The sequence below is a fragment of the Hylaeus volcanicus genome, chromosome 3 (genome assembly GCF_026283585.1).
Source record: "Hylaeus volcanicus isolate JK05 chromosome 3, UHH_iyHylVolc1.0_haploid, whole genome shotgun sequence".
Classification (NCBI taxonomy): Eukaryota; Metazoa; Arthropoda; class Insecta; order Hymenoptera; family Colletidae; genus Hylaeus; species Hylaeus volcanicus.
The window spans coordinates 19,657,160-19,678,501 of record NC_071978.1 but is presented as its reverse complement, the minus strand read 5'-3'; the positions used below and the strand labels follow the sequence as shown (position 1 = coordinate 19,678,501).

The 21,342-nt window shown below is 37.4% G+C and overlaps 1 protein-coding gene across 1 annotated transcript in view; it reads left to right on the top strand.

Moving 5' to 3' along the window:
• LOC128873608 (mucin-2-like) overlaps positions 1-21,342 on the top strand; it is a 91,708-nt gene that overhangs the window by 56,820 nt on the left and 13,546 nt on the right. Inside the window, exons 4-8 of the mRNA XM_054117303.1 lie at positions 271-338; positions 764-919; positions 7,107-8,471; positions 9,996-10,151; positions 15,072-18,935. Of these exons, the coding sequence (XP_053973278.1) occupies positions 271-338; positions 764-919; positions 7,107-8,471; positions 9,996-10,151; positions 15,072-18,935 (5,609 nt within the window). The remainder of the gene's footprint in view (positions 1-270; positions 339-763; positions 920-7,106; positions 8,472-9,995; positions 10,152-15,071; positions 18,936-21,342) is intronic.

Genomic DNA, 21,342 nt, shown 5'->3' with positions numbered 1-21,342 from the left:
AAAGCTACAAAATGATGTGCTGGTATATATCATATGTTGTATCATGATGTATTATGTTGAATTTTGTTGTGTTATGTTGTCTGTTTATGTTATATATATATCACTGAATTGAGGATATACAATTACAAAGTATATTCTCTTAATTGTATAATATTCTATAAATTCAATATACGACCATGCCTTTTCTCTGAAATAATTCTATCCCTAAATATATCGACACTTGTCGATAAAATCTTAATTGAAGTACTTTTACGATCACTAACCGAGAAGTATGCTTTCAGAAGAGTACGAACACGAAAATACCAGCCCTGAAAACTACCTCTAGAACACCTTTGGAGGTAAGAATCCCGAGCGCTCGTCAAACTCCGCTTGCAACGTTCGAATAAGTTTCTCTATCTATAAATTAATGACTGTAACATCTCTATGCTTCTATTCTAGTTCAACAAACCTCTGGCTTTACATTTGAATGGTACTTAATACGTAGACGTAACCATTGACGTTGTCGACACCGTTGTTGTAAATTTGTTTAAAATGGTACAGTTAACAATCGAACGACGTACACAACGCGACTGGAATGAACGTCTATACATATATACTGCTAACACCAAACAATTTAATCAGCATGCCACGTAACAAACCATACACTTGCAATTTACCCTTTGAAGTTGTTCTGTAATGGCCCCGAAAGAGACTGGGAGTCATTTCTATCGTTCAAGTACATTCGGTAGTTTTGTAATTGTTGAAGTCGTTGGTATTCGTGTAGGATCAGCTGGGGAACGTCTATGGTCGACGTTCGAGGACCAAGTTGAAGACGTTTGCGCTCGATGACCTCGATACTGCAGCTTCCGGGAATATTTTGACCGATCAAAGATTAATCGTGATCCCCTTAACGTTGATTAATGGCACAGGATTGCGACGCGTAAGAGTACAGACAATCTTTGTAACGCGTGTTCGCTTGTTTCTACCTTTCCCTCCATCCGACGCGTAGATTTAGCTATCTACGAGCTTTTTGAAAAAGCCTCGAATGTTACATTGTTCGGCTTTTAGAGGCTTTCAATCACGTTCTCCTCCAACAGTTTTGAAGTGCTTGGCCATCGTGTACCTATCATTGGTAAATTGAAACTTCCGATGAGTCTTTTTTTGATCGAATGGAAGTCGATTAAATTATTTTCGGGCGTATTAAGGGAAGGGATAGACGTTATCATGATAGCAGATATTATGGTATGTTATGTTATATTATTAATATCTTCAGGATTAAAATATTATTTCTTTCTTTAAAAGGCTAGAGACGGAAATGAGATCAGAGTTCATCTTGAATAGTGATCAGGGTAAATTATTGAAATTAATTGTTAGAATATTGTTTGTATAAATAGTCAAGTAGCGTAAAAAACTCGTGAAACAATGTTTCTTCTTATCTCTGAAAGGTTAATGATATAATAGAGTTCAGAATTCACTTTGACAATATAATTTGTAGAAAATTATCAAATTGAGTCAAAGATTGTATCTTACTATCAAACTATTTTACTATATAATTATACAGTAATAATATAATGTTTCGTGTTTCAAAGGTTAACGATCCAGAAGAGATGAGAATTCATCTCAAATTAAGATCAGAGTAAAATATTGGAATTAATTGTTGAATTATTATTAAACTGCATAAGGGACCCTCATTTATAAATCGTAATAGTAATTATTTATCACCACAGTAAATACTGTATATAAAAAGTATCACATCCTGCAAGAATTTCTTTCTTTTGAAATATTAGAGATGCAAAGGAGGTAAAAATTGATCTCAAATTAAGTTCTGTATGAGATATTGGAATTAATTGTTGAAATATTCTTAAATTGGGTGAAGGATTGTAATTTACGAATCGTAATGGTAATTGTTGCTTTGGCATCATTGACGACCACTCGAGACTGGGCAATGATGCGCGATTAACAAACAAAGAAAAAAGCGAAGAAAACAAAAAGCTTTTTTGTGGTGATTGGTGGATTGTGAAATAGACGTTTATTAAACGATCCGAAGAATCGAGTGCTTACGTACGATTCGAGATCTGGGTTATGTCATCGTGATCAACAGCTTCGATGATATCGTCGACCTCCACATAAGACTGGATCGAACGGTATCCTAACACGAGGAGCGACGAATCCTCGACAAGGAGTTCTCTCAAGGTCCATAAACTGAATTAGGATCTACGCGAAATTTTCCGGAGTCTTTTCGGTGAAACTCTACGCGTCCGTAGAACGTTTCGTTAATCGCGGGAGTCGGTTTGTTTCATTTATCGAAAAGTCCCAGTTACGGGCTCACGCGTAAGACGTAGTTTGCAAACTGGTTTTTGGTTCGCGTTCGATTGCTTTTGTTTTGGAATCTTACGCGGAGAAAGTGAAGGTTCGTTTGACCTACCTGAACGTAATATGCTCTGATTTATTCTCGTTGAGCAACTAAATCGTTTCGATAAAGGGATTTGCGAATATTATGAGCCTTCGAAGAAAATTTCTAAATAAATAGAGGGCGTTAGGGATATTTAACTCTTTTATTCCTACTGCAGCTATGTGGCATTTAAAATTATTAAATGACATTTATATATCTGTGAATTTGGGATAGATTCTTTATGATTTGTTGAAATGAAAGTGGCATATATTTTTATATAGAAACGTCACAATAAAGTAGGATATTTTGCGTTTAAAAAAATTCATGGTAAAACATGGTAAATGCATTGTTAGTAGTCGTTTAGGTGTCGTTAGAGTACAGTGACAGGTGTTACTGAAAATTCAATACAAATTTGGGAAAATATGTAATTCTTGAAATATTTTATATGGTTTTATTGGCCAAGGGTGCGAGAAAAGGGTTTCCATCGCATACAAATATTTTTCGATTCATTTTCAAATTAAAAATTTATATTTTCAAGCTTTTTTCTTACATTTACGTTACCTAAAAATTGATTGTCAAGTTAGACAACCTCAGTGAAAGAAAAGAATCCAAACTTCAAGGGGTCAAAAATATAATGAAATCTCTTTAGAATATAGTCTTTCAAAAGGAGCTCCAGAATTTTAATTTTCAATCAAACAAATGATTTTTAATAAAACATACATGATTACAACATGATTACAAATAAAGTTTAATTCAATTATCAAACTTTCTTATTTACAAATAAGACTTATTTATTCATTCAATAATTTATTTGATTATTAAATTAATTATTAAACCGTGAGCACATTGACAGGCAAGACATAATCGTTTCACAAGCGTTTTCACAGTAACAATTTATCTTTAAAATCGTTCATTTAGTATTTAACAGCCTCTAGAACGCAACCAAATATATGTATATTTTTTAATAATATGAGAATAAAAGAGTTGAGTATCTATAATGAGAGGGTGACACAGATGGATAAGGAGAAGGTCTTGAAATTACTTTCAATCGATCTCCTCCGTACTGTTCCGCATTCTAGAATAAAATGATAAAAGCCTAATAGTTCGATCATTCTGATCGAGATTTTTCAAAAGGAAAGATAGGAGCAGGAGAGTTCGACGGGATGGAAAGGAAATGAAAGGAAAAGGAAAGGTGATTTTTCATAGATTGGATGGATACTCTCGGGGGAGGATACACTTTATCTCTGTTCCAAATTACGTAGAAATGGCTTTCCGCCTTGTAATTACGTCGAGATTGGTTCTCTGCAGGAATCTTTTTCTTCTTGGATATATAGATTATGAGCGAGGGTGTAAGGCGAAAAAATCGATGACATAGGGTCGTTATTAAATCATCTAGTAAGTTCCTTCCGATTTTTACGAATGAAATTTCTTCACTACATAATAACACGTTTTTCGTTTTTATTAACAGATGCTGTTACCTGAATGATTATTAGTTCGTACACATTGCGATGGAAACGTGACAAACACTAATTAGATTGGAATTATATTAGAATTATTGATTCAAACCATTGTAAGTAATATACAATTATTACTACAATTTCTATAATTATTAAAATATTCTATAATAAAATTATTACAATTTCTAAGAAGTGGAACATTATCTTATACGTGGATTAATTATCAAATATCATTCTGATTGCACGTTTATTAATAGTTTGTATAAAGAAATAATAAATATCTTCGACCTTAAAGGTTTGTGTCCTCGACAGATTTTATAAGGATTATTAAGAGCTGAAAATAGTCTTTTCTGATTAATACTAATAAGTATGTTAATTTTTTTATCTAAATACAAGTATAAATTCTCTTACTATTTTAATAATTCATATTATTATTTGTTTTCTATTAATTGCATCTTATTTTTTTCAAGCTTTAACAATGAAGCTGTGATAAAGTATTTGCATACTTTATTAATTCTAGAAGAATTAATTTAGTGGATTTGTATCCTTTATGTACATTTAAAATTGATGATCATAATTGGAAGGAGCATATTCTTTAACTTGTAGAATATAGAATATAGATAAATGTCGTAGTTGAGAATTATCACATTCATCAATATTAGTAAATACAATATTAAGGAACTATATGGTACGACAAAAGCATATGTTTAAATATATAAGTATACATCTTAAACAATTTATACAAATATTCGCGATTAATTTTAATATCACGATAAGGACCTATGTATAATTAAAAAATCCCAATAATACGATAAAGTTATTAGAACTCTGCAAATTGTATCGTCATTGGAATCGTTGTTAAATACGTGCATATTTAAACGTATTGCTATGTCGTAATGCATGAATCTCTGATTTGGATTTACCCATTAGAAGAATTTACAATCGAATTCTCGAATTATTCCCAACAGCAGGATGTCAATTTCTTCAACGCGAACATTTTCATTCCTCTAGAAGTTTTCGTTGCTCTCGTACCAGATATGATTGCAACTATATTCCCGATCAAAGCCACAGATTTAAAAGGCGTTTTCGTTAAGGTCGTATCTGAAAATGCATTACGTATTCCGCCCATGGATACAAGCACGAACGCTATGCGACGTGAAATCCGTAAAACTGGTTTCCTTTCGCCCTGGAATCGATTTGCCACAAAGTAGAACGAAAATAAAGAAGTTCTCACAGTTCTCTCTATAAAATTTAATTATGTCACCTCTTCACCGCAGCTAATCGCTTGATCGATGCTTGGAAGACTGTCCAATAAGATGAACACGGTATTTTTTTCGATGTGTAACTTATAACTAAACTAATGTCCAAGTTTGTTTAGGAGTGCGAGCAATCCTCTTGTGACAGGTGAAACTTAATTTATCTGTTATCAAGTACCATGATGATTATTCTTAAATAATTGATTTTGATATTACGTGCCAATGGTTTTGACTTATTGTTAGTATTAATACTATACTGTAATGAGTGAAAATATGAGTAGATCCTTATGATATTTTGTACTGATACTGACTTTGTACTGATTAGTTTTTCCTTAAGATATTTAAGTCATCTACGATTCGATTCATCATGATTGATATTATTCAATCATTCTTCTTTGGGAATAACCTTCGTTCTTTGAGTAAAGTATTTCAACATTTCACCAGGTAAAATCTTGTCAAATTTCGAATGCGTCAAAGTGACCGTGCTCCGCAAACCTAGTGTTACTTTTTAATTTACTCGAAGTGGTACCATAAATATGAATGAAAATGTTATATTTTACACAAATTTAATAACCAAGAAAAAACAACCTGGAAACCTGTCAGTTTTTCTTAGGCAATTACTTTTACTTTATCTAAAGTTATTCCATATATACAGGGTGTTCGGTAACTGGTGGTACAAGCGAAAAAGGGGGTGATTTTACATGAAAAAAGAAGTAAAATATAGTCGAAAATATAAGATAACAATTTTTCATCTGAGGCTTTGTTTTCGAGAAAATTGCCTCGATTGAAGTTATGTTGATGAACACTTCCAATGGCATTTTCAATGGAAATGTTGTCTTGCCTATTATCTTACTATTATTGTCTAAAATAATCGAATACGTTGGAAGCTGTTCATAGAAATTTAATTAGAATAGCAGAAGTATGTATTCGGCAGAATGAACAACATTTTCAACAACGTCTGTAATAATAAAATTCATGATTACTTCAACATTCTATTTCATTACGTGTTCCTAATTTTTCGTTACGATAAAAACAAACTTAAACTGCGATAATAACCATCGAGACAATGATCTACAATGAGATTCGTTCTAACGAGACATGATCAACTGCACCCGTACCTGTCGAAAATTCAAAGTCGATTTTTTCCAAAACAAAGCCTCGCACGAAAAATTTCTATTCTATATTTTCGACTTATTTTTTCATGTAGAATCCCCCTTTTCGCTTGTATTGCCAGTTAGCAAACACCCTGTATATATAAACCAAAGCATTATATTTTCTATCGATTTAATAATCAAGGAAGAAGACCCCCATAACTCTTGATCATTCTCCTTCCTTTATCATCACCACTAACTCCAGCCAAGATTGCTCAAACTCCCAAACAAACTCGAACATTCGTCCATCTATAAGCAGTACACTTTTACGATTCGAATGAAAGAAGGCTTTAGTGTTCCGATGCTTAGACGATATATTTAAACTCGATACGGGTGGATAGTCTCACAGTAGAATAACATCTGTAGTACGATTAATGGAGAACGCTTCAGCAGCCTCGAGCTTGACACGTCGTTTAGTACTTTCCAATGTCACCGTCCGGATCGTTCACGTGGCCGTCGCGCTACAATTCTTCTCCACTGCCCTCGCGAACACGTCTCCTCGTTCTGATAACAGTGATTAAACTTTCAGTTGTTGTCCGCCACAGTGAGATCATGGCTGGGGCTCGTTACGAGCCAAATGGCAACATGGATCGTCTCGTTTCTGCGGTTCCTCAGGCTTCTATTCCTCACGTAGGATATAACCGGCGTCGCGATAACTCTCCCCGTAATCAAAGTACTGTTAAACGTTTCACGGCGTGTCGTGAGTGTAAGATTTACGAGCGACCTTGAGAACGCCTCCTCCTGTCGACGGAAATCTCGTCGAGACCGTGCCTCACTAACCGAGTACTCGCTCGAGCTTCCGGAGCAGGCTTTTGTCTCGGCGATGGTTTCCCACTATCCTAAAACGGAGCTGTTTGAACGACCCTTTCAGGTGAAAAGATCCTCGGCCGCTTTGTTCGCCGAGAGATCGCGGATGAAGCTGGACCTGGCTAGGAGGTTAGTGAAGCCAGAGTTGAACATCGAGGAGAATGATCTCGACGCAACCACGGCCTCATCTTTCAGCAAACCGAAGTCAACGAGTGGCAAGCCACCTGTCGACGGAATCCTCAAGGTTGGCAAGTTCGCCAAGCCAGGTGCAGCAGAGCGCCGAGCCTCGATCGAGCACTCTAGGGAAGACGAGAGAGCCTCGAATCTCTCCAGACCGAGGAAAGGTCTCGAGGACTCGTTCAAGGTTACCAGACCGTCCGCCTCGAAGAAGGGGCGAGTGATATCCGAGAGAATGGTCACCTCGATCTCGGTCGAAGAGAGAGTAGAGGAGACCACGAAACCCTACGGGACGACCAGTCCCTCTGTTATCACCGTAGCCTCGGAAGAAACGGCGGCCACCACCCTCGACACCGCGAGGGTCCGTCTATCCGGTCTACGCGCTGCCAAGAAATCCAAGGAAGAATTCTACTCCCGCGAAAACACCGACTCAGTTACCACCGTCAAACCGAAGAAACCTTACGCCCACCAGCCACGAAACAGGAAGAATCACGAGCAACTCAGGTCATCGGAGCAATTCAGATCATCCGAGGAAACCTCCGCGACGTCGACGAAACAGACGAGTAAACAGACAACGCAGAGAACGTCGCAGACGTCGCAAGAAGAGAATGTTATAAAGAAGTCCAAGTTTGGCAACGACGTTACCAAGCCCAGCTTCCGACCCCGTTACAGTAAGAAAACAAAAGATAATTCGATAGAGGATACGACGACGAAGTACCAGGCGGCTGGTACCACGAACTTACCGACGCCCACCAGCAGATATTCCAGGAAGAAGGCTGTGGTGAAGACTGTCGATGGTCTCAAGGTCACCACGACAGAGGGACCAGCGACCCTGACGAAGAAGATCGAGTTTCGACCCAGAACTGCGACTTACAGAAGACATTCCGAGGTTCCCACGACCTCGGTCGAGACCACCACCAAGGTCGATGGAGCTGGAGTCGCCATCACTCCTCGTTCGCCGAGATTCCAGGTCAACTCGATAACCACCTCTCCAGCCCCTCGATCGGTACCGCAGGAACCACAGATGAACCTGCAGATCGCGAACGATACCACGCAACAGGCGCCAGGTATTACCGGCAGCAGCAACGGCGACAGTGGTAACACCAACGTCTTCAATCCCGCCAGAAGCGCGGTTCTAGCTGGGAATTCAACGCTTCTGGAGCAACTGAGGAGCACCGTCGCACCGCTGCTGAGCTCGCTTGGTAACAAGACGCCCGTGTTCTCTGGATCCTACAGCAATGTTAACAACGCGGTAATTATTCGTCGTTATCTGTTTTATTTTTATTATTTTTCTGATGAACCATATATTGGAGTTGAGATAGAAATTGTATTGCTCCGTAAGAGTATAGTTTGGCAAATAGTAGGATACATTGTAAGTTGTCGTGGACAGGTTCTGTTGATTCATTGGATTAAATTATTTTTGTTTTAGTTTAAATGAAGTTTTTAATGTGAAATAGTACAGATAATTGATATGAGAATGTGAATTATAAATATTGGTAGTTTAAGGTGATGCAATTTCTATAGGCAACTACTGAATCAATTGATGTTCTTGATTATTTAGTTATTTTTTGTGGTTTTTTTTTTTAAATTATAAAATAGCTTCGGGCATGAGAATATATTATTTAGGGAGAGTACACATTTCTTTTAATCTTAACATATTACATTTTTGTATGGTGTGTACCAAATGGATACAAGTTTTTTACTTACACATGAGATTTAAGCATAACATTTAAATAGAAAAATTATTTGGGGTAGTCGACTACTTTCTAAAAATTATCTATACAATGTTAGAGAATTCCTTATTTTCACAAGATAGGCCCATCTAAGTAAATGAAATTAATCATAACGTTATCAATATTTCAGTAATATGATATACAATTCTTCTTCCATAAACCTATTTTTTTATTTAGATAGACCTACAGGTTAATTGAATCGTTTGAAGTTTCCATAGCAGTATTTTATAAAATAATGAATCTTGGGACTAAAAGTATTTGACCTTGATTGACCTTGATTGACCTCGAATGACCTTGAATGACCTTGAGTGACAGGTCGTTGAACTCGTCCTACTTTGAACAGATCATTTTCTGATATATTCAACCTCTACCTCAGTGTTATGGAACTGTTCACTATTTCTTCAAGTTCATGACGATGATTATGCTGTCATTGTTTATATAAACACTTATTTGAATAACTATTCAGTTGAACAAGGTTTTATTTTAATGAAATTTGAATTCATGAGTCACAAACTCTACTTGTTCATAAAGACTAAAACAAGTTTATTATCGATGAAATATTTCCAATACTATCTCTGTGACAGTAAATAATTAATTTTTATTTAAGGAATTGAAGATTACTTTGAAACCTGAATAAGTTTTTATTATAATAAAACATTGCTTTTCTTTAAACTATTCAACATGTCTAACATTCATTAATTATTCTCTGAATTGACAATTTACGAATTCGCTAAATTATTTACGATAATTTGGTCCAACTTGCATAAATCAATGCTTATCTGTGAAAACTTGGAATCATTTTTAACATAACTCGTACTTACAGCTTAAAAATAAATGTTCTTAAATAAAACACAAAGGAACTAGAAAATACAGTTAGAATGTAAAGGGTCAATATTAATTATAGCATTATAATGTTAAGTGTTAGAGTTGACTGTCTAACTTTGATCATTTTGAAACAGATCGTATTGTACAATGTTTCTTTGTTTATCTGTCAACTTTAACACTTAATTTTTGAGTAATCAATAATATTATTCTGTGAACAGAATTCAGCCCCCAGAATCACCCCAAGCGGATCGCCACCGCGATTTAGCGCAAGATACAAGGGTGCGGAATTGTTTATCAGAAAGCAGAATAATGTTTACCAGGCTACCGTGCCATCGATCACTAGTTCGTCCACCACTCCAGTTACACCCGTAGAGGTAAGATTGTTGCAACATTTTTAAACGAATTATAACGGTTAAGTTCAATAATCAGACGGGCAGTCTGAAAATATTCAAGTATTCGTTTCTATATGTAGTACATTCATCAATTACTAATTGGTACTTAATTCAATACATTCAATGAATTCATAACTCACCAAGACAACAAAATTAACAATTAAAACCTTAGAGTAACAAATAAGTTTATTTTCCATAAATCCTACTGATCCGTCCGCTATTTTTCTTATAATATTTTCATATATGACGTTACACATAAGTATGAAACCTAATAAGAAACGTCAGTGTTTCATTTTCGCTTCCATAATTCTCTTCGAATGTTCCTTGTCCATAATTGAAGATCAGCAGAGGTATAGTACAACACTGCTTTTACAGATATTTAAATATTAGATTATGTTTTTGTTAAGAGACGACTAAGTTCTTCTGTGATACAATTAAATTAGTGACGTAAAAATGTATAATAGTATGAAGTATTTAAATCTCGTGTCGCGATTGAAAAATATATGTACTAGTCAATTAGAAATGTATTTTAGTCTCATCAAGCAAAACAATAAACGTTTCAAACTTTAAAGTTTCCATCCTCTGAGAACACTGAGAATACGTTATTAGCTTTTTTCCTTACTTTTATTTCATTTAAGAATTAATTATCAAATTAAACTAGAATTGTAAAAGTTCCAGAGGATTCAGTCTTTAGAAGCTCACACGTTTATTGTTTGCTCCCTAAGAATAATAGACATATTCAATTTTTGTATCTAATCTAGCACTTGTCTTAGAATAGGAAAGAATTTTCCAAAAGGAGCTTTAAAATTTTAGTTTTCAATAAATCATACGACATTCAATTTCTTTTCTTCTAAATGAAAATGCACATGATTACAATTAAACAACTCCTACGTTGACAAGCATATTTTATCACTAAAAAACTAAATCTGATAGCCCTTTTTGAAATGCCCATTATTAATCATTAGACTGTGGATATTTATGCACCTATGACAAATTTAAGTGTACAAAAATATATGAATACTTGTACAAATGTATAAATATATAAAATATGAAAAATAAATTACACGTTAAAACGTTTAGAAAAAGAAGCTACTTTAATTTGCGTTTCTCTTTTTCATCGGTACCTATAAAGGTATGAATTTGCATAAACATCCGCAGCCTATTAATTATTAATTTCAACCAGAAAATTGTCGAATGTCATTAAAAGTTCTGAGATGTCGTCCGCCAGAGAAACGGATTGGAGGTAAGATTACGTGGCTGAAGAAAGTTGAAGCTAACAGTGAGTCAGTGTGGTCGTTTTTGTGTGCTTAAAAGGTTCTCACCGCGAAGATAACCGAGAAGATCGATGCCGTCACACAGCCATCGTGGACCGATCACATCGGTGTCGCCACAACAGCACCCGGAAATCTCGATTCTATTGACATCGAAACAAATACTCTGCGTTGATCCCAATAACCCCGATTACATCTCGTCAAACATGCTATCAATTATTAATCATCTCTCTTACTTCCAATAATTAGCGATTAGCCGTTCCTGAAGGATTACTGTACTCTTTTGGACATATTTTACACATGTACATGATTTAAAGAAATATTAGGTGTGGAAATTAATTTAGTGCCTTTGTATTCAATAATTTATAACTGCAATTGGAACAGATATACTTACTCGCCATTTTGGTACATTGAAAGTGTCAACCTTGAAAGCTTTGGAGCAAGTTGCAAACTGATGGCTGTTACATTTGAATTTTAATAATTTTTAAATATTGCTTATTATTATCCTTCTACGAGTATTATAATTATCAACTACACCTGTAATCTATTAGAAAAAGAATAGTATGTAAAATTGTATGGTTACCAAAATTTGTATTCATATTTATGATTTACTTAGGCAATATATAGATTCATTGTAACAGAGATCAGGTTGATAATGTAGAAGTTTGGTACTTCAACATAACATAATGACGAGTAAATATTTCCACTTGAACTAAAGCTATACGTAAATGATTGAATTGTAAACGCTCAGAATTGTCTTCCACACCTAATACTTAATTTCGCAGCAAATGTATAGTTACACATTCGGGATCGATACGAGAATCGATCGCAGAGTAAATCTCAGCATTGCGATCAATCCTTGTTCAAGAAACAGATTTTTATTATTGCAGCTCTATAGTCAAAAGATAAAAAAAAAGTTTATAAATAACACGAGAAAATGAACAAAAAAAAGTATACAGCGTCACTAATAGTTTGTGATTAACGTTAACGTATAAATAGTTTGTGACTCGTGGTATTTTCATCTTGGGTTCGCATATACTAATGTGTACAGCTACTTATTTTATTACTGTCTTCATAATACACACATTGTATTATACAAGATTATATATTTATATATACATAACTTTGGTAATAAATGTACTGGTTTTTGGATCGCACGCGACATGCTGTTCGTTCTTATTTAAACGCGTCCATGAATACTTTATAGATGGCGTCACAATTACTCAACTAACAATTAATTTGAACAATATGTACAAGAAATGTCAAATATCTTCTATATCGAAGAGCATGAGCCAATTCTCTAAAAAATTTCTTAAGATATCGTTCTGAAACGTTGAAAAGTATCACTTTGGTTTTAGCGTTTGTAAGATATTATAATATTAATTAATATATATTATCAAACACAGATGAAACTGTAACACATTCACAAAATTTTCATGTGTTAAGTATATTGTAAGTTGATAACTCGCTTCTACTTTTAATATATGTTTGTGTTATTATTAGACTGAGGATGTTTATGCAAATTTATGTATTCGGAAATGCAGATGACGAAATTGAAAAGACTTTCCTTTAAAGTCTTGTTTTCTAAACGTTATAATATGTACATTGTTGTTAATATTTTATATTAGGGTGCTTCATAAATAACTTCTGCTACAGGTAGCAATTTTTAATTTGCCTGTTAAATGGGAACAGATAATAATCAACGACAGTGATTACAAAATTGATGAAAGTTTATTATGTATTAACATATTTAGAAATAAATTGTAAATTGACAGATTGAAGTTATTTATGAATCAACCCTGAATAGTTTTCAAATTTGTGCACATTGGCATATTTTTATTTACCATAAATGCATAAACATCCACAGGCTGGTTATTATAATATCTATCAAATTGTGAGAATTGAATAAAAGTAACGTGACCATGCCTGAATGAGATTTGAATTTTTCATTTGAATTTAACGTAACGACACTTCACTTTTCTAGTGGAGGCGCATTCCGATAGCACGGTTGCATTTTCGTGATCGGTTCGTTTCACGGTATTGCGGGCGGTAACGAGTGAAAGTAAATGGATGCTGCGTAATGTGTGTCCATTAAGACAGTCTTAAAGTTATTTGGAACATGTGGGTGGATCGAGATCGTTGCAAATGAATCAGAAAAAGTATGTGATTTAAAGTCGTGAATGTACCTTTTGACCTCGACCTATTATTCAGAGATTAAATTTTTAAATTAGTATTTAAAAGCATTTACGTCTCTGAAAATTGATTCTTCTATTAGAATTTTGCAATTTGAATTCTTTGATCGGATTAAAAGATTTAGAAATACTTGATAGTATATAACTACCGCAAATTAAAATTTTGATAATTTAATAAAAGATGAATATTGCCGTCAATGGAAATCGCATCTTAATGTTTTTCTAATTCTATTCTCTTATGAAACCTATCGCTGGAGACCTCTGTGAGAGAGGATTAACAAGCTGTGAGAAATCCCGATTAAAAGGAAAAAATTCAAAGTGAGCGGCAACCAGTCTCGATCGCCCATATCAACGATCCCTCGATCGAGGAACGAGTTTCTAGCTCGCTAGTTACCAGTATTTCTTGGTATATTAGACCAGCCTCAGTTTCTTCTCTTCTTTAGGTAGTTCGTATATCCACCAAGAGATGGTGTATGCTCACTCGATTACGAGTTCGATTGACCACCGCGAGAAATCAATCGAATTAACAAGAAATCGTTATACTTAAGAGTAATTAACGCCATTAATGCATTCATGAAAGTGTTTAAAACTGTTTAAAAGGACGAGAACGAACACAAATTATTACTTATTGTTTTAGTGTACATACACTAATTATTGGATGTTATTGCACCGACGACTGAGAATGAGATTTGAATTTTTCATTTAAATTTAACAAACTTCAAGAGAACAAACAGAATATAGGACGTTCAGAAATTAACTCTGTGTCTTCACATGCAGTCATTTATAACTCTATAGAGAGCCTTAGGCCACTTATAGTACATTACATTTTTTACATTTTTATCGCTAAAGAAAGGGTACAAATTTTGATCTAGTTTAAGTATTTTATTTTACCAATATTATTGTACAGTGTTCTCTACGAAATTTGATTCAAACGAGTACAAATTCAAAGGAGAATTTAATATTTAATATTCCTTTTACATTCGTGATAACGTCGACTTTCACATCATTTTTTAATTATTTTAAAATCTAAAACTGTCTACAAATATTATTTTTCGCTTCATCGTTGAGAGAAATGGTTTCAAAAAAGTGGTCCTTGAATTACATCGTAATTAAATTGTAATTAAATTAAATCATAATTGTAGTGCGATTGAATTATATCATAAGTCATTCGTAATTGAATTACATTACAGTTACATCGTAATTACATCGTAATTCAATTAGCCCAAGTGTATTCTTTAATCTAGGTTTATACACGATTGACTTTAAAGGCACAGAATTAATTTCTACATCCAAATTCATTGTTTTAGTGTAAATACACCGATCGGCAGGTGTCAGTGCACCGACGACGTAGAAAACCGTACAAAGTCACACTGTTTTTACCACCAGGCACCGTTTTGATGTACAGCACCCCCTGCACGCACATAAATTTTTGATTTTAGAACTCCGGTGCCGTACCACCTATCGACGTCTCGAGTCCTGGCGAACCACGATTCTTGACTATTTATCAGGCGTTGGAGTCGGCTAACATCAGGAACGAACGGTTACTGGGAAACGCAAGCTTGCTAGGAGAAGAACGAGTTGGCGTGGTCCCCCAGGTAGACTCTAACGCCACTGTCGCTAACGGAACCAGCAACAATCCTAACAATGACACCACAAGCCCAACCATGAGCCCACAGACCCCAGACACAACCACTATTCAGGATAGCACATTGAACCCGCAATTATCCGAGGAAACGGAAAACTCCACCTCCGTGGTTAACACAGGAGCCCCCGAAAACCCTTCGACGGAGATTTCCGCCCCCGTGGTTACCACAGGAGCCCCCGAAAACCCTCCAGCGACCGAACAAGCTTCCACGAGTACAGAACAACCCTCCACTACCGAACAAGCATCCATGAGCACAGTATCATCCACCAGTACCGAACAGGTTCTCACAAGTACCGAATCATCATCCTCCACTACCGAACAGGTCACCACCACTACGGTGTCATCATCCACTACCGAACAAACATCCACAACCACCGGTTCGACGTCCACGCCCGAACAACAAGCCAGTACAGAATCACTCCCGAGTAACACAGATACGACAACAACCAGCACCGAGCCTCCCCTAGGCTTTCGGGTTTTCGAAAGGATAGACAATAGTCGCGCCGCGGAAACGACCACAGTTCCAAGTAATCAGAATCTAGAGAGTCTTTCGATGGTCACCACCACTACGGTATCATCATCCACTACCGAACAAGCATCCACAACCACCGGTTCAACCTCCACGTCTGAACAACAAGCCAGTACAGAATCATTCCCAAGTAACACAGACACGACAACAACCAGCACCGAGCCTCCCCTAGGCTTTCGGGTTTTCGAAAGGATAGACAATAGTCGCGCCGCGGAAACGACCACAGTTCCAACTAATCAGAATCTAGAGAGTCTTTCGATGGTAGTTACCACCGATGTTCCAGCCGCGACGAGCACAACGCCCGGAACAAGTAGCTCGGATCTTTATGGTCGCGTACCGCAGACTACCGTTGCTACTTCGACTGCTAGCGACAGCGCAAGCACCGATACGACCGAAAACCTAGAGAGCAATACCATACAACTGTCCGAGGAAACCTCGACTCAGGCAGTCGACGTTGGCTCAACCGCTGCCACCACAACAGAGTCCGAATCGAATAACGTAATCGATGGGGAGTCGACTACAGAGTCGGTCATTGCTGTGACCACGCTACGAAGCAGGCTCATAGACTTTGCTCAGGATATTCTGTCGCGACTGCAAGCGTCTCTGAACACTACCACGGTGTCCAGTCAAGACCCCACGACGACGATTGCCCCGGAAACTGAAATATCGAACGTGATATCGGATTCGAACAGGAAGAGCACCTTGGAGGTCCTAGCGCAGTTGAACTCGGAGACGACGACTGCTGGAGGAGATTTAGAAGCAACGACCACCACGGTCACGACGAACCAACCTGGTTTGACGACAACCGAAGGGATGACTACCCAAAGCGCAGTAGGTTCAGTTAGCACTACGTTACCTACGACTGCAACCGACCAAGAAGACACTACGCAGGATGAATTAAATTCAGCCACTACCACCACAGCACCACCAACAACACAAGATTCTCAAACAGTTTCGAACACTGATTCAAACATTCTAGACGATTCGAACAACTCTTCGACTCTCGCAGTAAACATCGAAGTGACCACCGCTTCGATGGCCACCACTACCAATGACACGTTACTAACAGAATTAATGTTTATCGCCAAGTCGCTCCTATCGGAGGGGAGAAACGCTACGGAAGTAACGGTAGAAAATAACACTTCTAGTTTAACGAACGATGTATCAGCCACGACCCAAGCTGCAGAATCATCGTCGAGTCCCCCTGATGTTACAACAGAACCGGTAGAGTCGACATCAACTGTAGACATGTCGGAATTAACCACTACCCCTTTTGAGCCTTCCCAGAACGAGGTGGACTCCGTAGATTCGACTACGACTGATAGCACGTCAGACATGCCCACTACGACCCCTCGAAGCAACGCACTTGACAACGAAGTGGACGTTGCGCAAACAAATGAAACCACATCGTTAGGACCCCTTGCTGAAATCGTAGAGTCGACCACTCCCTCGGTTGCGACAGAAATTGGCCCGCAAATGACTCTCTCGAGCGTGGCCGCTAACGAAACGGGCCTCGACACAACGATACAATCTCAGACAACAGAAAACATCGAACTAACCACTAACGCCAACAATCTAGCGACATCTAACCCGATCACAACGACCGAGACTCGAACAACTTCCGAGCAAGCCACGGAAGTAGTCACCGAACCTACAGAAACCGCATTACGATCGACTAACCCCACAACTGTAACGTCGCAGCCTGCGATAGACACTAGCACTAATCAACCCGAGATAACCGCAACCCTCACGATTCCCGAAACTACCCCCTCCAGTGTAAATATGGTCGCTAGTACACCATCGGTAACCTCCGAATCGAACGTTGAACAAACCACGGTGGTGTCTGATACGGAATTAATCGAGAACGTAACAAGTAACGTAGATGTCGAGACTAACCAAAGACTAGATATGGCGACAGAGTTGGCGTCCGTGACCGGTGACACGATTGGTGACGATACCTCTGAAGCAACCACGTCAATAGTCGCGACCACGGCCCCGCTGGATGTTAATTCAACAGAGGCAGAGGCTACCGCTAACCAATCCCCTCTAACAACCACCACATTGCCCGCAATGGAAATAACCACTAACATGCCCGGTGATACGACAACCATCCCCCAAACCACCCCGAACCCTGTGAACGAAACTCCAACTGTTGTTGCCCCTTTCCAGGATACAACATCGACAACCGCCCAAGGGACGGCAGGTTCGGGAATCGGCCAAACGACCGAGATCACTACCCCATCCACCACTCCATCCACCGCACCCCCCACTTTTTCTACTCCCGATTCTTCTTCTCTCATGACAACCACTTCATCATCGGTCGAGACAACGACAGGAACGACAGCGACGACCACGACAGTGACCACGTCGAGCACTGGACAGCTTCCCGACGGGAGGACAACGGACGTCGTCACCGTGACACCCGTGTTCGAAACAACAGCTCCGAGCACCGCCGTCGACATAAACGAGAATCTCGTGTCGACCGAGGCAACCACTCCAGGAACGACCGTTTCGCCTGGGGGAAGTGCCAGTAATCAATCCACCAGCAACGCGCCCGCAGGTGGAACGACGACTATGCCAACATCCGGGATGACGATGCCACCTAGACCTCAGATCGGTCAGATCGCTCAAGCTCCCACGACCCCATACTTGGGTCGATTCGGGGGCAGCAGACTGACGCCAGCTCCGCGATTCAGCCCGAGCTCCACCACCAGAGCTCCTCTCCGCGATTACTTGATCTACGGAATTTATCCTAACAAAACGATCGTTAGGAAACGGCCAGAGGACAACCTGATCGACGCCAGGAACGTGGACAGCCCGTACGTGATATTCGGTATCTTCCCGGATGGCAGACTGGTCCGGAAGTTCCCGAACGGGACGATAATACCGGATCCGCCTAGGAACCCGGTCGAGGTTGTGTTCTCACTTAGCACTACCACTACCACTAACAGGCCACCACCCAGACCGTATTATAACCAGGTTAACCAAGGCACTTACAATCAGTATCAAGGCCCCGGAACCGTTGATCTTGGCCTTTCTGGTAACGCGATCGTCGGCCCCAATGGAGGTGGACCCGGTTTCACGGGACCACTTGGTACCCCTGCTAGCGCCCCGAGCACCGACGAAATGGTATCTCTTATTCCACCTGTTCATCATCGATCGTTAGCCGTGCGACCGCTCGCGTCGGACCGACATTTCCTCGGGAACGAATTTCTCGAATTTTTATTTTTATACGCATAGTCACTTTGGTTCTGTCAGCTGTGTCATTGTTGCATTTGGATGTTAGAGAATCGAGAGACTGTCAGAAGGTTGTGCTTGGAGGCGGTACATGCTATTTTTCATGCTTTAATCCTTTCAGACTTGAATTATATTTTTTTGCTCGTACTAATGCAATTTAATTTTTAGGGTTAACTTGGACTAAAAATAGTACGGAAAAAAATTAAAAAAATTCTAATAGTGTAGTCTTTGAGGAAAATTGGTCTTTCTTCGTGTGCACAAATAGGGACATTCGCCCTAAACGATAGTGTCTGTAATTTTTTAATATTTTGTTTCCAATTGTGGACGCTAGGTCTGAAAGGGTTAATGATGTTACAGACAAAATTTAAAGATTTCTTTTTAAGATTTGAGTACCTACGTATTTCAATTCGAAGCAGTGTTATTTTATAGTACAAGTATTGAACTTAATATATCAATTTTATTATTAAAATTAGTGAGGTACAACAAATTTCCGAGAGGGCATTTTTTTTTTTGTATATGGACGAAGAATATTTTTTTATGAAAACTTGCTATTTTAGCTTGAGGGAAATGATAATTATGCAAGTAGAAAAATGACTTTCGTGTAAAACCATTGTTATTTTGGTAAGAATCACAATTTCAAGAAATTTTTAGTTTGAATTCAGCAACACTACATCTTTAAATATGTATTTAAATCTTGAAAAAAAAATTCTTGAATTTTGCCTATTACTGCGTGTACCTCCTTAAATGATTTACAGGTCGTTAATTTGGTCGTCTAGAATATCTTTGTTCCTTTTGATGCTTTGGAAAAAAGTCAGAAAATTATTTGTTTGCTGGAAACAAATATTCTAATGAGTAAGTGATTTTTGACTTCGCGATTTCAAGCTCAATAACATTTTTGTAATCTTCAAATGACTGAAAAATGGTCCAGAATGGTTATTATTAATTTGCATTCATTTTCGACTGAGATAAATCAGTATTTTCACAGTTTTGCATATTTTCTTGTATTATTTGAAATCTCTCATTTATGTCAGGTATAGAACTGTTCTTTTTTAGAGAATCATCTTCTAAAATGTAAAAATCAATGTAAATACACATAGAAACACGAAATCTATACTATTTGAAAACAATGTCGATTGCCTCGAAATCTCATTAAACGTGCTCATAAAACCAACAATTGTCCATTATCAGAATATTTATTTATGCAACACGAACAATTTTCTGTTTCGACTTTCTTCAGATCTAAGAATCAAGGTATTCTACACGTTCAAATCAAAGGAAGCACAGCATATATGTAAATTTTACCTTGTCTTCTTTTGTAGATTATTTATTTGTACATAGATATTTATGCTCACAATGACACAGGGTACTTGCTTCTTGTTTAACGCTTTGGTTTCGTTGAAGTAGTTTCTTTTTGGTAGCGTAATAAACTAATTTTCCAATGTCGTGATTATTAATTGTATTATACAAGTACTGTAGTAACTTTCACGGCATATTTGCGTGATAATTTTTCTTTTCTCGTTCTTCCTTTTTCATTATCTCTTCAACGTAATTCTAACTTGATTAAATGTCGCCGGTAGAAGAATTTATCAAATGCCCACTTGAACGCAATTTGTCACAAGTACTTTTCGTTTAGTCGTTCTTCACCATTTTTGTAATAAAGAAATTGTATATAGTTGTATTGTAGATGTGTAAATAATTGTTGCCTATGTGTGCCACGTGTTTCTTGTTTTTATGCACCGTGCACTTTGAAACGCACTCAATGTTTGATAGAACTTGCTATTTCACGTTATCGAGACTCTGGATATATAATAACAAATATATATATTGAATATTTACATTTTGAATTTTGCATTTCAAGCGTACCAGATCAGACATCGGCCTCATGAACAAGAAAATATGGAGTGATGCAAGTTTATTGTATAAGTGGTATTCGATAAACTCTTGATAATAGGATTTTATAAATCGTCGTATATCGTAGATCGTCATCCCGCCCCGAAGACCGATCTATCGTGGCCCGTAGAGTATAGTGAATTTCTGGTCGATTGTTCTGTATTTATTGTTCTAATGCTGAATGTTCGAATTCGAATTTTCAGATTATCATGACTATTAATTCGGTGATGAATTAATGAAACAAAAAAATGGAAGTTATTTCAGTAATTTCGAACTATTGCATACATCAGAAGTAGCTGGAAACAAAATTATTATATTTCGTGAAAAAATAGCTCGCTTTAGAGGTTTGGTTAGTTTGTAGATGGAAACAAATATATCTTTATTTTTGCTTCTGTTTTTAAAGATTTGA